This window comes from Diceros bicornis, chromosome 28, assembly GCF_020826845.1.
Source record: "Diceros bicornis minor isolate mBicDic1 chromosome 28, mDicBic1.mat.cur, whole genome shotgun sequence".
In the NCBI taxonomy this organism is placed as follows: domain Eukaryota; kingdom Metazoa; phylum Chordata; class Mammalia; order Perissodactyla; family Rhinocerotidae; genus Diceros; species Diceros bicornis.
The window spans coordinates 35,726,454-35,749,742 of record NC_080767.1 but is presented as its reverse complement, the minus strand read 5'-3'; the positions used below and the strand labels follow the sequence as shown (position 1 = coordinate 35,749,742).

At 57.9% G+C, this 23,289-nt stretch overlaps 3 protein-coding genes across 4 annotated transcripts; 1 reads left to right on the top strand and 2 right to left on the bottom strand.

The window, feature by feature from the left end:
- Window positions 1-97: 97 nt before the first annotated feature.
- Window positions 98-13,337, bottom strand: TTC16 (tetratricopeptide repeat domain 16). Its single transcript, XM_058524681.1, has 15 exons — window positions 13,320-13,337; window positions 12,381-12,553; window positions 11,965-12,055; window positions 11,649-11,792; window positions 10,775-10,875; window positions 10,546-10,675; window positions 8,337-8,551; window positions 7,486-7,730; window positions 7,037-7,178; window positions 4,761-4,926; window positions 4,114-4,256; window positions 3,783-3,954; window positions 2,170-2,254; window positions 733-1,139; window positions 98-588 (listed from the first exon to the last, which is right to left on the bottom strand). The coding sequence occupies exons 1-15, from the start codon at window positions 13,335-13,337 to the stop codon at window positions 127-129; spliced, it is 2,694 nt and encodes an 897-aa protein (XP_058380664.1). The 3' UTR covers window positions 98-126.
- Window positions 13,338-13,506: 169 nt separating this feature from the next.
- On the top strand, window positions 13,507-15,362 carry PTRH1 (peptidyl-tRNA hydrolase 1 homolog). 2 transcript variants are annotated; one of them, XM_058524124.1, is made up of 5 exons: window positions 13,507-13,949; window positions 14,296-14,515; window positions 14,738-14,875; window positions 15,034-15,079; window positions 15,180-15,362. In XM_058524124.1, the coding sequence occupies exons 1-5, from the start codon at window positions 13,730-13,732 to the stop codon at window positions 15,360-15,362; spliced, it is 807 nt and encodes a 268-aa protein (XP_058380107.1). In that variant the 5' UTR covers window positions 13,507-13,729. The 2 variants fall into 2 exon arrangements, with proteins under 2 accessions (XP_058380107.1, XP_058380109.1); XM_058524126.1 differs by having other exon boundaries at window positions 13,815-13,949; window positions 14,776-14,875.
- A 194-nt stretch (window positions 15,363-15,556) lies between these two features.
- Window positions 15,557-21,565, bottom strand: CFAP157 (cilia and flagella associated protein 157). The gene is given in 9 exon segments (XM_058524680.1): window positions 15,557-15,690; window positions 15,782-16,113; window positions 16,217-16,383; window positions 16,746-16,896; window positions 17,118-17,248; window positions 17,630-17,897; window positions 18,353-18,506; window positions 19,186-19,457; window positions 21,396-21,565. Coding segments are annotated over 9 exon segments (1,779 nt in total).
- Window positions 21,566-23,289: the final 1,724 nt, after the last annotated feature.

Sequence of the window (23,289 nt, the reverse complement as noted above, 5' to 3'; positions counted from 1 at the left end):
CCCGAGGGAGGCAGCTTCGCTGAGTGCCAGTGTGTGTGAGGGTGGACTCTCTCCCATCTCCAGCAAGAAGGTGGAGGTGGGGCAGAGAGCAGCGTGACTGCCAGGACGGGGGTCTTGGCCCAGGCCCTACATGGTCTGGGTCTTGCTGGAACCTGGGCTTGTGCTCTGGCTCCAGCCTTGGGCAGCCTCAGTCTTGATGGGCCTCTGGCACTGGCCCTGGGTGGCCTCAGTGTTGCTGGGGCTCCAACTTGGGTCATTGAAAGTCTTGGTCTTGCTGGAGCTTCGGATCAGTCCCCAGCTCCGGCCCTGAGTGGCAACAGCCTTGCTGGGTCCCCAGCTGTGGCCATGGGCAAACTTGGCCTTTCTGAGCCTCTGCCTTGGGCCTTGGGTGGCCTTGGTCTTGCTGGGCCTCCGGCTCTGGCCCTGGGCAGCCTCTGTCTTGTTGGGCCTCTGGCTCTGGCCCTGGGCGGCCTCCATCTTGCTGGGGCTCTGGCTCTGGCCCCAGGCAGCCTCTGTCGTGCTGGGCCTCTGGCTCTGGTCCCCGGCAGCCTCTGTCTTGCTGGGCCTCTTGCTCTGTCCCTGGGCGGCCTCCATCTTGCTGGGCCTCTGGCTCTGCATGGCCTGTGTCTTGCTGGGCCTCTGGCTCTGGCTCTGCATGGCCTGTGTCTTGCTGGGCCTCTGGCTCTGCATGGCCTCCATCTTGCTGGGCCTCTGGCTCTGGCTCTGCATGGCCTGTGTCTTGCTGGGCCTCTGGCTCTGGCTCTGCATGGCCCCCGTCTTGCTGGGCCTCTGGCTCTGGCTCTGCATGGCCTGTGTCTTGCTGGGCCTCTGGCTCTGGCTCTGCATGGCTTCCGTCTTGCTGGGCCTCTGGCTCTGGCTCTGCATGGCCTGTGTCTTATTGGGCCTCTGGCTCTGGCCTTGCATGGTCTCCGTCGTGCTGGGCCTCTGGCTTTGACCCCGGGCAGCCTTGGTTTTTCTGGGGCTATGGTTCGGGCTTAGGTCTTCCCTGTTGTTCCCCAAGTCTGAGGATTGAGTCTTCAGCAGTGAGGAGTCAGAGAATGTCACAGCAGTGGCCGAGGTGCTCCTGTACTCCTGGCTGATGGCAGATGTCTCTGTCTCTGAGATGGACGTGGTCCTGACTGGCAAGGGTGTGCCAAGAGCACCCATCAGGCTGCCTTCCCCAGACAACTCCAGGAAAAGGAGGCTTCCAGCCCTCACCCTTACCTATATCCCAGAGGCCTTGCATGGCCGAGGGGAAGGCCTGCCAGATCACGCCAGCCCAGCCTTCCTCAGCAACCTGAGCCCCACAGGTGGGCCAGGGCTGTAAGATCAGGGTGAGACACCGAGGGCCCCACCCGCCCAGCCCTGGCCTCCACTCTGCTGGCTGCCCCTTGCCCTCTGCGTTCCAGCCACAGCCAAGAGCCTGCAGCAGTTCCCCCCGCCACACCCCTCCCACACTTGGCTACCCCTATGCTTCCTGGAAGCCCTCCCTGACAGGGAGCTAAATGCACCCACAGCCCTCTGGACTCCCCTCCCCTCCCATGTAGTACGTCTACACTACCCTGGTTGTCTACCTGCGTGCCTTCCTCCCTCCAGGACTCAGAGCTCCCCAGGGCAAGGACTGTGCCATTCATGCCTGTAGCCAGCGTCTGGCACAGGCCCGGCCCTGGGCCACTTGATGCATTTGTTGAGTTGCCCTGAGTGGCAGGAAGGGGGCTGGCCACTGCTATTTTCATCCCTACCCTGGACTGCTCACAGCTGCCCTTGGGACTCTGTTCCAGGCATTCCTGGGTTTTTCACACTGGTGGCTGGCAGAATTGAGGGTAAAAGCCCCTAGACATGCCCAGGGTTTGTGGACTTATTTCTGGGAGAGGCCAAGGGGGCAGAGAGAAAAGGGACGGGCCTGCGAGGGGAATGAGGGTGAGCAGGCGGCAGCTGTGAAGGTCCTCGTAGTGAGAACTGGCGCCCCAGGCTCTGTGCTGGGCAGTGTCCCACTGAGGGCTCACCACACCCGTGCGAAGTCCAGATTATTACTACCACTTCACAGTCACGTGGCTATAAGCAGCAGAGGCCAAATTCACACCCAGACCAGGGAGTCTCTGGCCCCTGACCTTTGCCCGCTCTGCTGCCTTGGCTCACTCAGGCCTGGCAGAAGCATGGGGGACTTACAGCCCAAGGTGGAGCCTGACGAGGTCTGGTCAAGGTAGCTCTCGGACACGGACCTCACCTTGCTAGGAGCGGGCTCCGGCTGCTCCTCCTAGGGCAGGAGACAGGCTGGGCAGTCGCAGGCTGCGGGAGGCCCTGGGCCAGTGGCCGCAGCTCTGGAAGGCCAGCAGTTTAGAGCTCCTCAAAGGTCCTAGGCCACCTAGGGCTGGGTGGGGACATGGAGAGGCTAAGACTGGACAGGAAGGGGGCAGGCACAGCGCTGTGAGAGAGGCAGCGTTCAAGAGTCTGCGTGGATCTCAGCTCCCCATCTGCAAAATGCAAATTACTTCAAGGGAGGGACAAGCTTCTGTAAACTGTAAAGTGCTATACCCTGGGGAATGGCTAGTGAGGAACCGAGGAGCTCCTCCCTGCTTCACACGCCTTACCCCATTTCAGCCTCACCTCCCTCAGTGAGGGAACTACTGCTATGACCATTTCATCGACCAGGAGACCAAGGCTCCCAGTGCCTAAGCAGCCTGCCCAGGCAGCTAAGAAGGAGAAAAGCGAGGCTTGACTCCAGGTCTGCGGGACTCCACAGCCAGGCTGTGGGCTGCTGGTCTCCTCTGGCCCGTTCACGCCTGCGGGCAGTGGGGTTCATGCCTGTGGGCAGTGGGGAACGTGCAGAAGCGAGGGGGTGTGTGCAGAGCTACAGAGCGCTAATGCACAGGCGCCAGCTCATCATCTCCTTGCGGGCGGGGGCCCACGATGACTTCAGGGGGCTGACGTTTTACAGACTGAAGTTTCGTGTTTCTGTATGCTGACGTGAGCTAGAAAAATGTAGAGCTAGCCTTTTCCATTTATGTAAGGGATGCTGGTGTTCCATTTACTTCAACTGCGTAGTTTGCTCTGAAGGCAGCTTTGCTTGCCGTCCCGCGGCAGTAGAGTGGATAAATAAATGGCGGGACGTTCCAGGATGGAATCTCCACAGCAGCGAGAACAAGCAGTCAACCTGGACGCATCTCACAAACGTCACGCTCATGAAAGACGCCAGAGACAAGAGGGCACACCGTATTTGTCCACAGATGTGACGAGCAGGCACACTCACGGTGCCAGGAATCAGGAGGCCTTGTGGGGTGCGCTGGGCTGAGGGAGGGGCCTAGAAGGGGGCACGAAGGGGCTTCTGGGGAGGTGGGACTGTGTTCTTTCTTGAGCCGGATAATGGTGTCATGGGTGGATTCAGTTGGTGAAAATTTATCAGTTATGATTTGTGTACTTTTCTATATTTAGGTTACATTCAATAAAAAGTTTTTAGAAATGAATTTAAGAATTAAGAAAATTCTGGCACAAGTGGCCAGTGCACACAGGAGAATTTATGAAGGTGAGTGTGGGAAGGCCCCTCTCTGTGAGGGGCCCACATCCTCATTTGCCCTCCCACAGGGGCATCCCTTACTAATACCACCCGCATCTCACAGCAAGAGGTCCCAGCCCGTCACCTTGTCACCCAGCTGAGCGGGGGCAGAGCCAGGCCTGGAAGCCAGCCCCTAGCCAGCCTACATCCCTCAGGCCTGCCTCGGGGTGCACTCGGCCCTGGACCTCAAGGGCCCCAGGCCCCAGGCCCCGGGGTGTGGCCCACTCACCTTTTTTTCCTTCTCCTCCTTGAGGGCCTTGGCATCTTCCTCTGGCTCTGCCCACAGGGTCTGGGGAGTGGCCTCCAGCTCTTTGGAGGTCTCAAACAAAGGCTCCTCCACCTTCCACGAGAGCTGCAGGGCCCGGGACTTCTGGCGCTCTAGTTCCCGCTCCCCGAGCTGCCTGCCAAGCACGGCCCCAGAGTGCTGGGTAAGTCTCCCTGACTCACACCACCATCCCAGGGGACTGGACAGTGGCCTAAGGAGGCAGCTGGGGCCAGAGGAGCCTTGAGCCCTAGCCATTCCCCACTCCTGGCCTGCGGCTCCTGCTCAGGAAGCTTACCCCATGATGCCCTGAGGGATGCTGGCCTGCGGGCTGCTCCGAATCATCCGGTCCAGCTGCAACCTGGCCAGCTGGGCCACCTGGCTGCCAAGCACCTCCTCCACTGACATGCCCGGGAAGAGGTTGGTCATCAGTGAGAGCAGCTGCCAGGAAAGGGGGTGACCAGAGCCAGGCGTGGGCCAGGGCAGGGGGCAGACAGTGTATGCTGCCCTGGCCTCACAGATTGCTGTCTTTAAAGGGCCAGGCACTTTTGCCCCAGAACTATCAAGAGACCATGAGAAAGGAACTATTTGGAGAGGGAGCACTGATGGTGAGTCTACCACAGGTTCTAGAGCCAGCCACATGAGGGTCTGACCTCTACGCTGTGTGACCTAGGGCAAGAAAGCTGACTTCTGAGCCTTACCTTCTTCATCTGTAAATTGGGGGATGATAACAACATTACCTGTCTCGTAGGGCGCTGAAGAGGGTTAGCCAGAGTGACACGAGCTGAAGTGGTCAGAACAGTGCCTGGCATATTGTAAATGTTCCTGCGCCGGCAGCTCTCATCACTGTTAGGGAACTAGCTTTCTTTTAGGGCCGGGGAGTATCTTTAGGTGGCCAGGGGTCTTGACTCTGGAGCCCGCCCTCCTGGCCCAGCAGGAACCCACCTTCGGTTGCTTGGGGTTGAGGATCAGGACAGTGGCAACATCCTGGCGGGCCCCAAAAACGTTCTGCAGGAGCTGCCGGCTCCTGGCGCGGTGCAGGTAGTACTGGGCCCTCCGCGGGTTGTGCTGGATGGCCATTGAGAAGTGGTTCTCTGCCTTACGGAACTGCCTGCCGGACACAGCGGGCCACAGGCTGCCATGAGCCGGGCCACCGGGGGAGATGGCGGCATCTGGGCCCCACTGGGGAGTTTGGGGAAAACCAAGCTGGTCTCTGCTCGCCCCCCACATGCCCCTCTGCTTTCCTTCTACCATCTACTCTCTTGCTGGACCCAACACTTAAATGCTAGTATAAAACCCCAACATAGGGGCCGGCCCCCGTGGTTAAATGCACACGCTCCACTGCTGGCGGCCCGGGTTTGGATCCCGGGCGCGCACCGATGCACCGCTTGTCAGGCTATGCTGTGCCGGTGTCCCATATAAAGCGGAGGAAGATAGGCACAGATGTTAGCCCAGGGTCAGTCTTCCTCAGCAAAAAGAGGAGGATTGGCATGGTTGTTAGCTCAGGGCTGATCTTCCTCACAAAAAAAAACAAACAAAAACACCCCAACATAAGTGAATATTTTTATGATCTTGGAGTAGGGAGGGCCTTTCTGAGAATGTCACAAACCCAGCAGCAAAAAATGAAAAAATTAATTTGACTATGATTAAATCCCAAGTTACTGAGTAGCAAAAACACCACGAAGTAAATCAATAAATAGGGACAATATATTTTGCCACATAAGGCAGATGATAAACTAATTATCTTAGCCTACAAAGAACTCTGATCACAAAAAAAAATTTTTTTAATGAGCAATTTAATATAAAATGGGCAAAAGATTTGAGCAGATGAACACATAAAAGATGCTGGACTGCACTAGCAATTTAAACATGCAAAGTCAATCCACTGTGAGAGAGCATTGTTTGCCTACTAGGTTAGCAGAGTGGAAAACAGTCTTAACACCCCCACTAGGGAGGTTCGGGAAAACCAAGACTCTCCTTTCCTGGGGGAGGTTTATACTGGTTCACTGTTTTTGGAGAACAATTAGATATTATCTCTTAAAATGTTAAATTTTCAGGGCCGGCCCAGTGGCACAGTGGTTGGGTTTGTGTGCTCCGCTTCGGCAACCCGAGGTTCCCAGGTTCAGATCCTGGGTGTGGACCTACACACCACTTATCAAGCCATGCTGTGGCAGGCGTCCCACGTATAAAGTAGAGGAAGATGGGCACAGATGTTTGTCCGGGGCCGGTCTTCCTCAGCAAAAAGAGAAAGATTGGCAAAGATGTTTGCTCAGGGCTGATCTTCCTCAGCAAAAAAAAAAAGTGTGAAAATTTAACTTTTTTTTTTTTGGTGAGAAGATCAGCCCTGAGCTAACATCTATGCTAATCTTCCTCTATTTTATATGTGGGTCGCTGCCACAGCGTGGCTAATGAGTGGTGTAGGTCCACACCTGGGATCTGAACCCGTGATCCTGGGCCACCCAAGTGGAGTGCGCCGAACTTAAACTAGGCCATGGGGTTGGCCCCAAATTTCCACACTTTTTAACCCAACAATTTGACTTCCAGCAGTCTAACTACAGCATTACTAGTATGAATGCATAAAAACATATGCCCTGGGTGCTCATACAGCATTCTTTATAATAAAAACTGAAAAGTGTCCGAATATGCATCAGCAAAGGATTGTCTAAAGAAGTTCATTGTGGTACCTCCACAGAATGGAATACTATGCAAACAACAAAAGAGAATGAGGTAGTCCTGTTTGTAATGCCACAGGAGGAAAAAAACAAGTCAAAACACAGTTTAGCATGCTCTCACTTCTGTAAAATGATAATAATTGTGAATATATGCATAGAAAGCTATCTAGAGGAATCTTTACCAAACTTATGTGGGGCAGAGGCAGGCGCTGGGAGGTAAATATTACAAGGAACTTCCATGTTCTGACTTATATATTACTGAACACTGAAGTTTTTTATAAAAAGAGCAATCACCATGACAATATTCAGGAAAAAAAGGATTTTTAACGAAAACTTGGAAAATAACATCGATATTCAGGAGACATAACTGGGAGAGCAGAGGCGTCTTGACCAGGGGGTGTCCCAACAGGCGGCTTCAGGCCAGGTCCGAGCCCTCCCCGGCCCCGCCCACAGCCCCGCCCTGGTCCGGCCCGGCCCCGCCCACGGGCCCTGCCCTGCCCACAGCCCCGCCCCGGCCCCGGCCCGGGCCCCGCCCACGGCCCGGCGCACCTGCTCCTCTGCTCGCAGAAGCCCATCTTCTCCTGCAGCAGGCCCATGCGCAGGTTGGCGCCCTCGTCCTGCGGGCTCAGCGCCAGCGCCTGCTGGTAGTCCGCCTCAGCAAAGGTCAGGTTGCCCAGCTGGAAGAAGCAATCTGGGATCCCGGGACCCGGGGCGGGGGCTGAGTGGGCCCCCAACCCCGGTGCCCAGGAGCCCCAGACCAGCCTGCCCTACCCCCCGGGGGACGGGGCCTGAAACGGCCGGCTGACGCCTGGGGCGATCGCGGGCGGATGCAGAGGTTTTCAGTGCCTTGGGGCACCTTTTCCGAGCTGCCTGATTCTGAGCATTTTGAAGAGACTGTAGCCAGTTTGTCGAAGGCAACCTTTCCCCAAGGTGTCCCTCCTCCCTGGCTCCCTCTCTCAGGAGCCTCAGGTGCCCAGCCCAGGCCTCAGCTCACTCACCGCCGCGGTTGATGTAGAGACCCTTCTCCTGCTGCTCGCCCTTGAGGGCCTTGTTGAGCAGCAGCACGCCCTCCTGGTAGGCGCCCTGCGTGTAGCAGTGCACAGCGAAGTCGTTGTAGGCCAGTAGCAGCTGGTGCTGCGCCTGCTGCACCAAGGCCTCCTGGCTCTCCGTCATCATGTCCAGCGCCTTCAGGATGTCCTCCACGGCGGCATCAAACTCCCGGAGCCGTCGGTACAAGGTGCCCCTGTGGGGGAGGGACATGAGCGCCAAACACCCTGGGGGTGCCGCGCAAGCTGCTGCGCTCTGGGCCTCCTGCCCCTTGGAGGTGGTTTGGGCTGTGGGGCTGGCCCTGGATTGCCACCCAGATAATCTGCTAGTCACTGGTAATTTTACTTTTCTCAAAAATAGCTTCCCTCTCTCTTTTTGGGAGCCAGGTGTGTGCCAGCCTCTATGCTGAGGCCTTTTTGTATATGGGATAGACGTTTCACCCCCACTGTTTGTATGTGAAAACCCACGCTCAAGAAGTTAAATGGCCCCGTGTGAGTCCTTGTAGGGGGCCAGATTCAAACCGAAGCCTTGTCCACTGAGCTGGGCTGACCCTCCCAGTGTGAACTGCTCAGCAGGCCTGGGGGGCCAGGATTCCCAGGTTAACTGAGGCTGCTGCCTGCCCCTCCTTCAGGAGCAGTAGCGGAGACCACCTTCCAGGATGCCTTGATGCCAGTGGGGAATAGGGAAAGAGTATTAGAGGCTAGATGGGGAAACTGAGGCCTGGGGAGGGTCAAGGGCTCTCCTGAGACCAACACAGGAGGACCACAGCAGGACCCAAGACCGGCACCTCCCCACCCGGTACCGGAAGAGGAAGAGGCTGGGGTCCAGAGGGTTGTTCTCGATGGCACAGTTGATGTGCTGCAGCGCATGCTGCAGCTTGCCCTGCACGGCTAGGATCCCGGCATCTTGGCGTGCCTTCTGGGCCTGGCCCACCAACGTCTTGAGCAGCACCTTGGCCTGTGAGTGCTTGGGATCCAGTAGCAAGGCACTGTGCAGGTCTTGATAGCAGAGGCTGGGCTGCAGGGGGCCGAGGGTGGCATCAGGGGCACAGGCCAAGCTGAGCCCTGTCCTGTCCCATGGGGGGAGGCACACCTCCAGGCCTGTGGGAGCCTTTCTCTGGGTAGGCCAGCATCATGCCACCCCATCCTCAGAGATCCTGCATTGCTGTTCCACCTTTTCTCCCTCTTGAAGGAGGCAAGGAGCATTGTGGGAAAATCTCCTCCCAGGCCCCATCCCTGCTGATGTCATCCCTTTCCAGATGTAACCTCAGGTGAGCCAGGTCAGCCCCTGTAGTTTCTGCTGTAGAATGGGGTTACAGATGCTGCCTCTTTGGAGGACTTTTGCGAGGTGGAGGAGGGCGTGGCCTCCTGATCATGATGGTCAAGTCCTCCCTATCCTTCCCTGCATACCCTCCCCCACTCCCTTGACCTTAAGCCCAAGACATCTCTGACCAAGAACAGATTCAGGCCTGGGGATGAACAGAAAACATCCCCAGGCAAATACCTTCCACTGGGTGAGCAGGTCCGTCAGTCAGTCAACAGTTTTAGCAAGCACCCTGTGTCCTGTAGGGTAATTGGTTGGAGAATGAGTGGGGTAAACAGTGTGGGCACCAGGTATGAGTGGAGTTTGGGTGGGGGAAGACAGCAGAGGCTAGGGGCAGGTTTTGGAGCAGGTAGAGTTGGGTTCAAGGGCAGCACCTCTGAGAACTGGCTGTGTGACCTTGGGCAAGTCACCCAGTCCCCCTGGACCTGTTTCCTCATCTGTGAAAAGAGGACAATGGATTGTATCTGCCTCAAAGGGTCACTGCAAGCCTTGGAGAGAAACATGAGTAAAGTGCTGAGAACGTGCCTGTGCATTGTGGGGGCTGGGGTGGTGGGAGCGGCTAAAATCCAGAGAGTTAACGATAATTATCGATAATTACTAGTCTCCTACATTTGAAGGAGGCTCTCCCACTGACTCACTTGTGGGCACAGAAGCCCAGCCCCCAGCATGCCCAGGACACCCCACCTGGTAAGCTGGGGTGAACCCCGCCCAGTCCCACCCACCCCGTTCCTCCCCGTCCTGAGTGTCCCAGCTCCCACGCACCGGGCCAGCTGGAACACCGGGCATTGTTCTGGATCCTTCCCTTTCCCTCACGCCTGCCTCCATTCAGTCTCTGGTCCTAACTTCCAAAGGACTGTGGAACTGCCCCCTTCTGACCGCCCTCATGGCTGTCCTCCCCGCGCCCCCTCCTCACATACTGGATGGCACCTGGCGTCCTTCTCAGGCTCCCGGCCTCCAGACTTGACCCCTCCGACACTCCCCCTGGCAGCCAGAAGGATCTTTCTAAAGCCCACTGCCACGGGGAACAACTTTTGAGGCTCCTGCTGCCCCAGGGAAGAAGTCAGGGTCCTCCTGGGTTTACAAGACCCTGCCCGACACCCTCACATACCTGCAGTCCCCTCCTCCCTGCCCAGCGCCACTCCCCCCATCCCTTGTGACTTCATGTCTCCCTTGCCCCTGTACTGTCTGTCCCCATGCCCAGCCCAGGGGGTGCTCCAGCTGGGAGTGCTTAGTAAATGCTCACTGAGGCAAATAAGGAAAGAAAGGGAGGGAGGAGGAAGAGGGGGAGGAAGGACCACTTTATCTAATGGATCCTGGCTGCCCCGATGGTGCTTCATACACTCGTGAAATCATTCTGTGTGTCATTATCTGCTTAGGAACGTCGGCCCTGGGCTGTGAGTTCTGTGAGGGCAGGGACAGCATAGGTCTCTCACCTTGTGGTTTATGGGGGCCAGCGCCGGCCTGGCACAGAGCCAGGACTGAGTGATGAGGGAACAAATACCCGAGTGGGCAGCTGAGTGGTCAGCGCCAGTCGGGGCCTCTGCGCAGAGAGGACAGGGCCCCCACAGCACTGTGGGGATGCGGCTCTGGGCTGACTGACAGCCTAGCCGCCTCCTGTAATCTCGGGCACGCTGGGGGCACCCAGGCTTGGGGGAGGGCCACCCCCTGCCCTGCCCTCCCTGCGCTACCTTCTGGAAGAAGTTGTAGAGCCTGGCCCGGAGGATGTAGACATCGGCATTGGTCGTGCCACACTTCACTTCCTTGGTGACGAGTGAGAGGCAGTCGGCATGCCGCTTGAGGGCCAGGAGACAGGCCATGCTGAGGGTAGAGGGCAAAGGTGCTCTGTCTACTGGGTGAGAGGGACAGGAGGGGCTGCTGGGAGAACGAGGGCCCGCGAGGACGTGGCCGGGAGCTCACCACTGGTAACGGAAGCAGGCTTTCTCAGGCTGGAGCTCAGAGGCTTGCGAGAAGATGTTCAGGGCGTCCAGGAAGGCGCATTGCTCAAATAGGCACTGGCCCTGGGGACACAGGGGCAGTCACTTCTGCTTGCGACCCCAGCCCAGCAGCACCCATCGATTGGAGGCGGGCAACATTGGGGCAGAAGGGGAGAGAGACAAAAGATAGAGACAAAGCCTGTTAGATCTGGGAGAGACTTGAAGAGACAGAGACACAGAAATGGAGAGAGACAGCTCTCTGTAGCTAGAGAGAGACAGCAAGAAATATACAGGTGGCGAGAGATAGCAATAGAGACATAAGAACAGAGAGAAACAGAAAATCTGGGACTTTGTTGGCATTTTATGGTTTAATATTGTTTTTATTTTGAATTGCAGATGGGGGTACTATTACCTTTTTAGTGCTTAGAGCCTCTACGCTCTAGACCTGTGCTTGCCAATAGGATAGCCCCCAGCTGCATGTGGCTCTCCAAATTTAAATTAATTAAAATTTAAAAATTAGTTCCTCAGTCACACTTGCCACCTTTCAAAGGCTCAGCACTTCCATGTGGCTAGTGGCTACCAGACTGGACAGTGCAGAGTAGATCATTGTCATTCCTGCAGAAAGTTCTATTGGACAAAGCTGCAAAACTTTACCCAGCCCTGAGGGTAAACCCGCTGGGGAGGTGGGAGAGGTCATGAGAGAGGCAGCAGGTGGGGACACAGATACAGGGACGAGGAGGTCCCCAGGGAGTCTGAGCTGGTCCCAGGAGCAAGGAAAGCCCCCAGAGCTGGAGGGAGAGGCAGCAGGTCCGGGTGTGAGGTGGGTGCCTTGCGTGGGCCTGGGGCAGCCCCGGCACCTGCAGGTAAAGCACGAAGCAGAACCGCTCCAGGTAGTGGGTGTTCTCCGGCTGGAAGGAGCAGGCCCTCCGCAGGTTCTGGATGGCGGAGGAGAAGTCACAGAGCTGGATGTAGGCCTCGGCTCTTAGGGCGTAGAAGTCTACCTGAGGGAGAGGGGACCCAGGCTGCTGACCGCTCGCCCCAATCTGCCCTGAGGCTTGATGCTCAGTTACCAGCGGGGACTTGGTGGCCCTAAGAGGAGGGGCCCGCCAGATGTGACAGTGAGGGGGAGGTTGTGCCAGCAACTGCCCATGCCCCCCAGGCCCTCCCCCTCACCAGCTGGGGGTCCAGGTGGAGGGCTCGGGAGAAGAATAGCACGGCCGCCTCCCAGTCTTCTTGCTCCAAGCATTTCTGGCCTCGATGGTAGCTGCAGGGGCAGTGGGCACAGGCAGAGGGGCTGGCCCTGACTTTGGACTAGCCTAGGGCACACAGCTGGGGCTGCAGGAGTGGGTTGGGAAGAGGGGGACTTGCAGGGAGAGACAGGAGGGGTAGACAGAGACCCAGAGAGAGGAGGCTGCCATTCTTGGAGCTCATCAGGCCGGCAGCCTTTTATCAGCTGAGGTAGAAGAGCTCTATTAGATAGTCGAGTTCACTGAAGCCCAGGGAGAGAGAGTAACTGGCCCAAGACTGTACAGCATGTCAATGGCTGTGCATGTAGGAACCTGGGACCCCAGGGCAAGGGAGTCACTCACTGTTCCCTGACTTTGAGGGGCACTGTTAACCCCGTGACCTTTGGTTTTATATCATCAAAGTTCTGGAACACCTGGCTGGTCCCAAAGATGCGCTGTAGGATCCCCTTTGGGACTGGAAACACCCATGGCTTTGGGATGTGCTGGGAGGAAGCCTGGTCAAGCTCCAGAGCATCCTAGAACGAAGGCACAGCAAGCTGGAGCAGGCCTCAGAGACGACCCCCTCTCCACTTACACACTCTCCTCAGGTGGAGGAGAGTGGAAATGAGGCCTGGTAGGAGGTGTGAACTGGGGTCTGGTGGCACTCCCAGCCCCGAACACCTTAGTGATGTTCCAACCTCTCTCTCTCCAGTCCTTCCTCTCTCTCTCCTCTATGGTCAAGGTCAGAGGTCAGCGCTCTCACACTCACACTGCCCTCTGTTCTCCTCCTGGTCCCCTTCAGCTCCCACCTCCAGCTCCTGACACGAATGTCTCCAGATCAGGCCCTGCCCCAAGCCACAGGCCCGGGGGGTCCTGCAGCACCTTGCATGTCCACTGGGACCCTCACTCCCAGCAGGTCAGACTGAGCACCTCACCTGACTTCTGCCCCAGGCTTTCCCACCTCCGTGAGTCCACCTTCTCTGCCAGCAATCCAAGCCAGAGACCTATGTCCCATTAGTCCTCAAGTCCTGTCTGTCCCTCTTCCTAATGAGCCCTTAGATCCCTCCTCTTCTCTCATCCTCTCGTCTGCGCCAATGCCATCTCTACCTAGACGCCAGCTCTGGCCACTCCTCCGAACCCCCCCCCCCCGCCCCCGCCACGTCCCAAGCCCTCTGTTCTCTGCACAGCGGCCTGAGACTTTCCTGAATTGCACCACTGATCCTGTCTCTATCGTACTTAACACCTTTCCTGCGAACCCAGCCTTGGTCTCTTCTCCCTCGACCCTTTAGCTTTCTCCCGCACCTCGCTGGAGTCTGTCATGAGGCCCCTTCCAGGAGAATCTCGGGGCCTGAGCCGGCTTCCTCGCGGTCCCCACCTCTCATGTTGCTAGGCACCATCTCCAGGACGCCCACAGGCTCCGCCCCTCTGGCCACGCCCCCGCGCTCCAAGGGCTGTTTGAGCCGGAAAAGGGTTAGCAAACTATTAGTTGTGGAGGCTGAGGCTACAGCGGTGAGAGAACTTGCCAGGCTTCCGCAGCAAGGCGGGGCCACAGCGGGGGCCAGAACAAGGCTCCCTCCTCCCCATTGGGAGGTCAAGCTAGGGCTCCGCGAGGCCCACAACAACCCCCACGGGGACACGGTGACGCCGCGCCGCGGAATGCACGGGGGCCGCCCAGACGCGGCCGCCGCCCTCCACTTCCGCCCCTCAGAAGCATGGCGGCCCCGCGGCCAATCCCGGATTGGACGCTGGCCGCCGCCCCTAGCCAGAAGGCGACCGCGATTGGCCGAGGGCTAGGTGACGTCAGGGGGCGGGATGCGGGTGGTGAATGGGGGCCGCATGCCGCCGCCCGGCCTCTTGCGCGCGGGCCTGTGGCTGAGTCGGGCCATGAGCCGGTGCGTTTTGGAACCCCGGCCCCCGGGGAAGCGGTGGCTGGTGAGTGGAGTGGGGGCGGTGATGTAGGGGCTCCCGGGCCTTGGCTTTAGTTTTGCTATTCTCTCCAGGGCTGTCCCCCAAATTCCTTGTCTCAGTTTTCTTATCTAGAAATGGGTCCCAGTACTCCGAGGGGCTCCAAACTTCCAGGAACTCCGCTCCTGAATCGGGGCGCCAGTGTCCCCTCAGCCTTCTGGAGTCCCCGGGGTCTCTGGTTCCCCTCTTGGCGCCCCTTACCCACTCCGGCCCTGCTTTCCGTTTCCCTTACTCTGCTTTGGGTCCCAGGGGCGCTGCGAGATAGAGGGTGGCGAGAGTTGTCGGGCCTCAGTCTCCCTGGTGCCGCCCGCAGGTGGCCGGCCTGGGGAACCCTGGAATGCCTCGCACGCGGCACAGCGTGGGCATGGCTGTGCTGGGGCAGCTGGCGCGGCGGCTGGGTGTGGAGGAGAGCTGGGCGCGCGACCGGCGCTGCGCCGCCGACCTCGCCCTGGCCTCGCTGGGGGATGCCCAGCTGGTCCTGCTCCGGCCGCGACGGCTCATGAACGCCAACGGGCGCAGCGTGGCCCGGGCCGGTGAGTTGAGGGCACCAGGGGTGGGCCGGCTGGGAGGGCGCAGGGGCCAGAGAGGGCATTCTGGGCTGCGGCAGACCGGTTCACCTCCAGGTGCCTGTTGAGCTCCAATGGCTGCATGGCCTTGGGTACTTGTGGGAGCCACAGTTTCTTTATATATGAAGCGGGGTTAATTGCGGCCTCCCCTTATGGGAGCTGTGAGCCGGGACAACCCCTTCTGGGCAGATCGGCAGTAACCAGGGCCACCGTTTCCCTGTGCCAAGCGGAGCTGTTCGGGCTGACTGCGGAGGAGGTCTACCTGGTGCATGATGAGCTGGACAAGCCCCTGGGGAAACTGGCTCTGAAGCTGGGGGGCAGCGCCAGGTGAGGCCCTAAGCCGGGCAGGGTGGGACAGGGAAGCTGGCCTCCCAGTTGGTGTGGGGTAAGGGTGCGATGGGGTGCTCTGACCCTGGCCTGGGCTGGGAGTGGTGAAGGGTGCTGCCCCAGGGAAGCACTAACTGCTCCTCCCATATCCCTTGAAGGGGCCACAATGGAGTCCGTTCCTGCATTAGCTGCCTCAACTCCAACGTGAGTCTGCCCCTCTGTCCTGCACTGGGTCGGGGGGGCCAGTGTGGGACCCCCGACACTCGTCACCAACATTCCCTGGGCCCCTCTGGCTCCTCCACAGGCAATGCCGCGGCTAAGGGTGGGCATCGGGCGCCCGATGCACCCGGACGCAGTGCAGGCCCACGTGCTGGGCTGCTTCTCGCCCGCCGAGCAGGAGCTGCTGCCTCCATTGCTGGAGCGCGCCACCGACCTGCTCCTGGACCACATCCGGGAGCGCAGCCGGGGGCCCTCGTTGGGCCCCTGACACCAGTGGACACAGCTGCCTGCCTACCTGCTGTGCCCACACCCAGCCACATCCACAGAGGTCCACGCCAACCTGTGGTATCCACTTTTTATATAACTCTTCTCTGGGCTGCTCCAGGCCGCCTACGGATTAAAGGAGGGACTGTGGCCAGAATGGTCCATTTCTGGGATGGGGGCTGGTCTTCTCTCTGTGGCTTACTTGGAAGGTAGGGAAACTTCGGGAAGACTAAACTTTTTGAACTTTTTTTGAGAACCAGAGGTGTGGATCTGTAAGATTAAAGATGCCGGCTTGAAAGCTGAGGCCTCCTCTGGGGGTTCCCACCCTTCTCCTCCCTGTGGAGGAGGAGCCAATAGGGTCCAGCAAGCCCCGCTCCCAGGGGATGTGTGGGCTTCCCTTAGCCCACTGAGGCCTTGCCACACCTTTTTTGGGCCCATTTTACAGATGGGGAAATGGAGGCTTGGCGAGGCCCAGCCACATCCCCAAGGCCACACAGCTGACAGAGCCATGATCTGCGCCCAGGGCTGGCCGCCATCTTGCTGTTACTGGGGCCCCTGGCACTCTCACCTGAGGGCTGCTGTGCGCCTGGAAGTTTCCCACACGGGTGGTGTGCGAGAGCAGCCTGAGGTCCTCAGGGTTGGGTGGGATGTGGAGCTGTCGAGGCACCAGGCCCAGGTCCCCCGGCTGGTAGGGTGTGATGCTGGACAGCTGCTGCAGCGGAGTCCCCATCTTGGGTGGCTGAGTTTTGGACTGGCTGTGGGGAGGAGCCAGATTTCTGGCCCAGGGTCACCTGAGGACAGCCCTTGGACAAATCCCATAGCTGCCCCCTCTGAGGTCACACAGGGCCACTCATTCACCTCTTTTTGGGTGGGCCATGGGGCTGGCTGTCCTGGCGGGGACACACAGCCTTCTGGGGGCTCAGGACCACGGCTGAGCTGAGCATGGCCAGCAAATGCTGTAGCATCTCCTTCTGCTGCAGCTGGAATACTACGTCAGAGTCGCCATCCTCCTCGTCTGGCTGCATCTGCCAGTAGGGGCAGGGTGGGCCCGTGGGAATCAGGCCCATTGTGGCCCCAAAACCCACCTCTGGGAGACTCAACCCCAGTGCCTGTTTTCTCGAAGTGTTCCCTGCTGCAGTGGGATACCCATTTTCCAAATGGGAAGACTGAGGCCCGAGGCCTCAGAGGACTCCAGTTCCTTTGAGACCTTGAAGTGATCTTTGAAGTGCAGAATCAGAAAAGGACAGACTTGCCAGGAATCTTTCAGGGGCAAGATGGGGCCTCTGGCCCTGGCCTGGCCTTCTCCAGGTGGCCCGTTTATCTCTGAGCAGTTCCTGTCCTTAGCACACTCCCCCCGGCCCCCTCTTTTCACCCACTTTCTGTTCACCTGCAGAATGTTCTGTAGGAAGGAGGCGGCCTGGGCCAGGGCTGTGTGCAGACTTGCCCGAACCTTCTGCTCTTCGGTCAGCTCCTGCTGTAGCCTCCGTGCCTCGGCCTGCTGCCGCTCCAGCTGTAGGGTCAGCTGGTCTCTCTGGCTCCTGGGCCCGGGACCGGGACGAGTCAGCCACCTCCCCACTCTAGAGTGATGGTCCCAGCCATTTCTCTCCAGCCCACAGCAGCCCTCAGCCTGTCAGTCAGACAAAGCCTCCAGGCCCTCTAGAGTGGGGAAGTCACTGGGCCGTGTCATGAGGCCAAAAAGGAATGGCCTCAGGCTTGGCCCCCCGCCTGCTCCCACCACTTGCCCCTCTGCAGGCCACACCTCAGGGCCTGGTTGTCCTTCTGCAGCTGGGTGAGGCTCTGCTCCTGTTGGCTCAGCCGGAGGCGCAGCTGCTCAGCCTCGGCTGTGCCCTGCTGCTGCTCACGGCACTTCTCGGTCAGCAGGAGGATGATCTGCAGGTGCGGGCAGGTGGCCATGCCCTGGGCCCACCGCGCGCCCTCAGCCAGCCCGCTCCCCCAGCGCCGGACTCACCCCATTGTACAGAGAGGCCACGTCTCTGGACAACAGCTGGGCAGAGCCCCCAGCTCCCCTGGGGGGTATTCTACTTCAAAAAGTTATAGGGGCTTTAAACCAAATAAAGGAAAACCAGAGCTGGGCCCAGCACCCTGGAGCCCCCACGAGGAAGGCCCCATCCCCTCCCTCCTGCCCCCCTGGTGACTCAGCTCCAGCCCGGGGCCCACCCCTCCGGGCTGTGTTTGCCCTGCAGGCAGGGCCCCTAGGCCCCTCCGGCTTTACGTGCCAAACGCCCCGAGATGAGGGCCTGGTGGGTGCACCTTCTGGTGGCCTCTGCTGTGCCTGGCCATGAGCTTCTGGGTGTTCTCCAGCAGCGCCAGCTGTTTGCACAGCTTGTCCTGGGTGCCCTTGAGCTGCTCGTTCTCCTGCAGCAGCTGCAAGCCTTGCTGGGAGATCTTGGACAGCTGCAGGGTCACAGCGCTGTTCTCCGTGATGGCCCGCTTCGTCGTGTCCCACATCTGGCTGGTGGCCACCTTGCGGAACTCGGAGGCCACGAGGTTCACGCGCTGGATGATCTCCTTCTTCAGTCTAGTCAGGATCGGGGGGAGTGGGGGCGTGTCGGGCAGAGTGGGTGCCGGCCTCAGGCACCCCGCTCCTATGTGGGGGTCCCCAGAGGACCTAGGGCCACCTCTATGCTCTATTCCCCCAGGATGGGCAGGCCTACAGGCAGGAAGCTTTTTACTATAAACTGTTTGTACCTTTGGAATTTTGAACCATATCAATGTATTATTACCTATGAAATAAATATAATTTGTCACAAGAAATGTCAAGAGGAACTTCAGGGGTGAGGACTGGAGCTGGGGAGTTTATTTTCTCCCACCCTCCATAAATCAGCCGGGATCCTGAGGAGCAGCAGGCTGGGGAGTCAATGAGCTGGTGCAGTCCCCCCAACTAGAAGCCGAGGCGGGCAGAGGCCTGACGACTGGGTCCTGCTTGGCCCGGCTGACGGAGGCTCCAGAGGCCCCGGCGCACGGCCTGCCCACCTGTCCTTGTCTAGCACCGACTTCTTCTCCAGGTTGTACACGTAGTCCTTGTATTCGCTCTCCTGCTTCCGCAGCTGGTCCTCCAGCGACACGAACTTCTCCGTCAGCTCCTCCTTCTGCAGCCGGAACTCCTCCAGAGCTGCCAGCTTGCCCCCTGCCCCACCGCAGGGCACAGCCTGTGAGGGGCCGCCTCCGGAGGGCAGGGCCGGCGGGGGCAGCGAGGGCCTTGAGCCGTGCCCCTCTCTCCCACTTCCTCCACGCCCTCTCGCCCTCCCTATGCTTCCCGTAGGGCTGGACCCCCGTCCCTACACATGCCATGCCCAGTCCTGCCCACCTTCGTGGCCTTAGTCTGGAATGTTCTCTCTCTTCTCCTCCACTAATCTTAAGAAGCCTCGTTCAGGTTCCACCTCCTCTGAGAAGCCTGCCTCGACACTCTCTACTCTGCTCTCATGAAAGTGCCAGTGACAACAGCCACTGACTTTGAACACCTCTAGGCCGGGCATTCGTGCTGTCATTAAGACTCAAAACAACTCTTGCCAGCTGGGTGACCTCAGGTGAGACACTTCACCTTCTTGAGGTGCTTCCTCACCTACAGATGTAGGATTGCTGGGACAACTATGGACGATAATGTGTGGGAAGCAGCACATAGCTGTTGTTATTCAAGGTAGATGCAGTATCCCCATTTCCCAGGGGAGAAAACAGGGTCAGAGAGAAGTGCTTGCCTGAGGCCACAAAGATGGTAGAGCTAGGATTGGAGCCCAAAGAGCCAGAGCCTTGGATTCCTGCCCCCGTGGCGTGTAGCCCCAAGCTCGCCTGCCGGTCCCCCCCCTCACCAAGGATGATGTTCTCCGCGGTGAGCTGGTCTTTGGTCTCCTGGAATTCGTGGCGCACCTGGGCGAGCTGTGCCTCGAAGGCATCCTTCTCCATCTCCTTGGCCACCTGCAGGCTCTGGAGCTGCTCATTGAGGTCGGCGATCTCGTCTACCCGCTGGTTGAGCGTGCGCTTGAGGAAGGCCACGATCTCCTTCTTGTTGTTGGCCAGCTGCTCAAACTCCTGGCGGAACAGCTTCTCCTGCGTGGCCAGCTCATCCCACTTCTGCTGGTACCTGAGGCGGGGGCCGGGCAGAGGTCCAGGGGGCTGGGCAAGCCAGGCCTCCGTGCATCTGGGCCCGCTTCCCTGGACCCTCCCCTAGAGGGGCATTCGAGGTTCCTCACGGTGGGTGGGAATCCAGCTTCATCTCCCTCTGTGCCCCCTGATCTGTGCTCACGACCACAGCCGACACCTGTGCTCAGCTTTACGTTCATTATGTCACTAGAATGTAAGCTCCATAAGGGCACAGCCCTTTGTGTTATGTTCACAGCTGTGTCCCCAACACCTAGGACGGTACCTGGCACATAGTAGGTACTCAGTGTGTATTTGTTGAATCTTCACAACAACCCATAAGGAAGTGGGTCCTATGATGATTATACCCATTTTACAGATGAGGAAACGGAGGCTCAGAGGGATGAAGAAACTTCCTAGTTAGTAAGAGGCAAAACCAGAATTTGAACGCAAGTCAGTCTGACCTCAAAGTCGAGGTTCTTAACCACAATGCTTACTGTCTTCAGCCAGCTCTGCACCCTCCCTAACATGTCCGCGCTTCACAATCCCAAGCCTTTGCACCTGCTGTCTTCCTTACCCAGCCCATTGAGTGTTGCCTCCTTGGTGGAGCCTTCTTGTCCCTAAGCCACATTTGTGACCCACTCTTTGGTGTCCTTCTGTAGGTTGGCCCCTGTCCCACTGGGCGGTCGAGACCTGATGTCATGTCTGTCTTCTCCACTTGGCAGACCTCTAACCTCCTCCACCTCTATATTCTCAGGTCTTGGCAAATAGTAAGCACCCAATAACTGTCTCCCAAATGCATTTTTCCCAAGTATACTCCATCTGATGTCTCAGCTTGAGGGCAGCTTGTGAAGTTTTAAGAGTGTCACATAATTGATTTACTGGTTTCCAATGGAATAATTGATAGAAGTTATTTGGAAAGATGTTTTACTTCATAACTGACTCAACCAACATCTTTTGAATGGCTGCCATACAGGGCATTGCAGGGCGCAGAGCTGACTGACCTGCATTGTGGACCGAGGAAGCAGCCTGGCATAGGGAAGTCAGCGGGGCCAGGGCTCCCTTCCTGGCACTTCCTTCTCCTGGGGGTGATTTCCCCTCCCTGAGCCTCAGTCCCCCACCTATGTAATGGGTATGCGTCAGGACCTCTCTCATGGGACTGTTTCGAGGATGCAGTGAGCGCCAGCACAGGACCTGCCTGGCACACACGAAGGACTCCACGTTAGCTGTATTTGCATCATCTGGGCAAGAATGGCTGCCTACTCATCACCAAAGAGATTTGTCTTTTTAAGGTTCACCCTGAGACTGGGCTAGTGCATCATAACTGGGAGGAAATTAGTTTTAAAATTGGGCAAGTGAACATGTCTCGGAAGTTAGAGAATCCCCCCTCCACACACCACCACCCAGGTCACACCGTCGTGAGGAGATAACCCTTATTTACATTTGGGGAAACTGAGGCCCAGCGAGGAGAAACCACTGGGGTCAGCAGCTGGGTAACACAGCGCAGGGAGTCATGGCCCAGGCACTATGGTCCAGGGTGGGGCGAGTGGAAGGAGGGACACGTGTCCACTCACCTGCGAAGGGGCCACTGTTTCCAATTCATCACCCTGTTTGAACTCTGCCCTTTTATAAAGCACATGACCCCATGGGGCAGGAGTGAGGCAGGGGGGAGGTGGTGCTTGCCTGGGGTGGGGTCGCCAGTTAGCACTGGGACCCCAGGACTCTGGGAGCTGAGATGGGATGGGGAAATCCATTTTCTCTAAATTGTGAAGCCTTCCAATGTTACCTATGAGGAAACTGAGGCTGGGGGTAGGGCTGGGGTCTGGAATCCCCGGGGCGGCCAGAACACAGGCCTGGGACTCCCTGGCCGAGCCTGCACAGTGGCCAGCGCTGAGCAGGGCTTCTGACCCAGCAGGCCCAGCCTCCCCGCCAGCCCACCCACCGGGCCAGCCTGTCCTCCAGGTCTCGGATCTGGATGTGGTAGAACTCCCGGATCTCCTCGCCTACAGGCATTTCCATGGGCTTCTTGGCCATGCCGGGATCCTTCTTGCTCCCTTTCTTCTTGACCTCGAGCTCCTTGGCCCCCTTGCTTGCCTTCTTTTTGGGAGCCATGCTGGTGGCAACCACTGCTCCAGGGCCCCTTTAAGAGGCCAGGTGGTTGCTAAGGAAGTTGGTCCCATACATAGCAACAAACGGAGGGAGGGAGGCAGGGCTTAAAGCGACCCTGCCCTCCTCTTGGCAAGGCTGGGCATCAGACACCAGCCTCCCCCCACCAAGGCCCACAGCACCTCAGCGGCCCTAGGCCTGGGTGTCCCAGGCGTGGCGTCTCAGAGCCCAGGACACCAGGCTCTCCAGGCACTCTTTTGAGCTCTGGGGAGACCCTTCCTTCCCTCAAGTGGAAATAAGTGACGTGGGAATATTAGAGAGGGTCAGAGCCCAAGAAACCACCACCCTGACCCTACACACATATTAAAAAAATAGACATAAAACTGAGTTAGAATAGTTTCCCATCACCCAGGGGGAAGGTATTATTCACAACCATTCACCCAGGGCAGGTATGCATCCTGGTCAATGACTTGAGTCGCAGGTCAGGTCATTTCGTTTTGTTTTATTCTTTGGTCCTACAGAATTGGAACATTTGATCACGTGTCAGATAGTTCTTTTGTTTTGTTTTGTTTTTGGTGAGGAAGATTCACCCTGAGCTAACATCTGTGCCAATCTTCCTCTGCTTTGTATGTGGGTCGCTGCCTCAGCATGGCCGACAAGTGGTGTAGGTCTGCACCTGGGATCCAAACCTGTGAACCCGGGCCACCGAAGTGGAGTGCACCAAACTTAACCATTATGCCAGGGGGGCCGGCCCTGATAGTTCTTGATGTTCAGATCAAACATGGCCCTGACGACGATGAAGTTCCTGACTTAAATGGCCTCTGCTCTGTCACACATCAGGTTGATAAGCATGTCACACACTCAAAAGCTGGAAGGTAGAATGTTTGATTTGGGAGGGAGCTGCAAATTAAAATCTTGAACCAGTTACTTATGGTGCATAACAAACCACCCTAAAACGTAGTGGCTTAAGACAACAACCATTTGTTGAGTTCATGACTCACTGGGGGGTTCTTCTGTACGGGCCCAGCTTGTCTGATCTAGGCTGGGCTCACCATGAGTCCCGCCGTCAGCTGGGGGCCAGCTGGTCACTCACATGCCTGGTCTAGCTAGCTGTTGGCTGGCGCAATGGAGGGACTGCCTCTCGTCATCAAGCAGACTAGCCCAGCTTGTTGAGACAGCATCTAAGAGTCGCAAAGGTGTGAGAGCAGGAGTGGCTGGGCCTATTGAGGTCTAGGCTTGGGTCTGCACTGCTCAGTCCTGCCACATTCCATCAGTCAAAACAAGTCACGGGCAGCCCAGAGCAAAGGGGAGGAGCCGCAGCGCATGGAGGCCACTGTTACAGTCTACCCCAACCTTGATCTACTCCTTGCTTTCGGCTCTGGAAAGGGTTTCTTACAGTTTTGTTCCAGGATTTGGTGTAGTTTTAAAATATGGCTTAACAAAAAGCATGATATTTTGGCTCTGGAGTGACAGGGTCAGGCCGCTCAGATCGTGAAGATAAATCGCTTGAACAAGCCCCTTGATAGCAGAGAAGTGGCATACTCAGTGACTTGAACACCCGGGGTTGCAACTTGACTGTGGTCACCAGTTTCATAATTTTATTTATTTATTTTCCCCCCAAAGCCCCAGTAGATAGTTGTGTGTCATAGCTGCACATCCTTCTAGTTGCTGTATGTGGGACGCGGCCTCAGCATGGCCGGAGAAGCGGTGCGTCGGTGCGCGGCGGGATC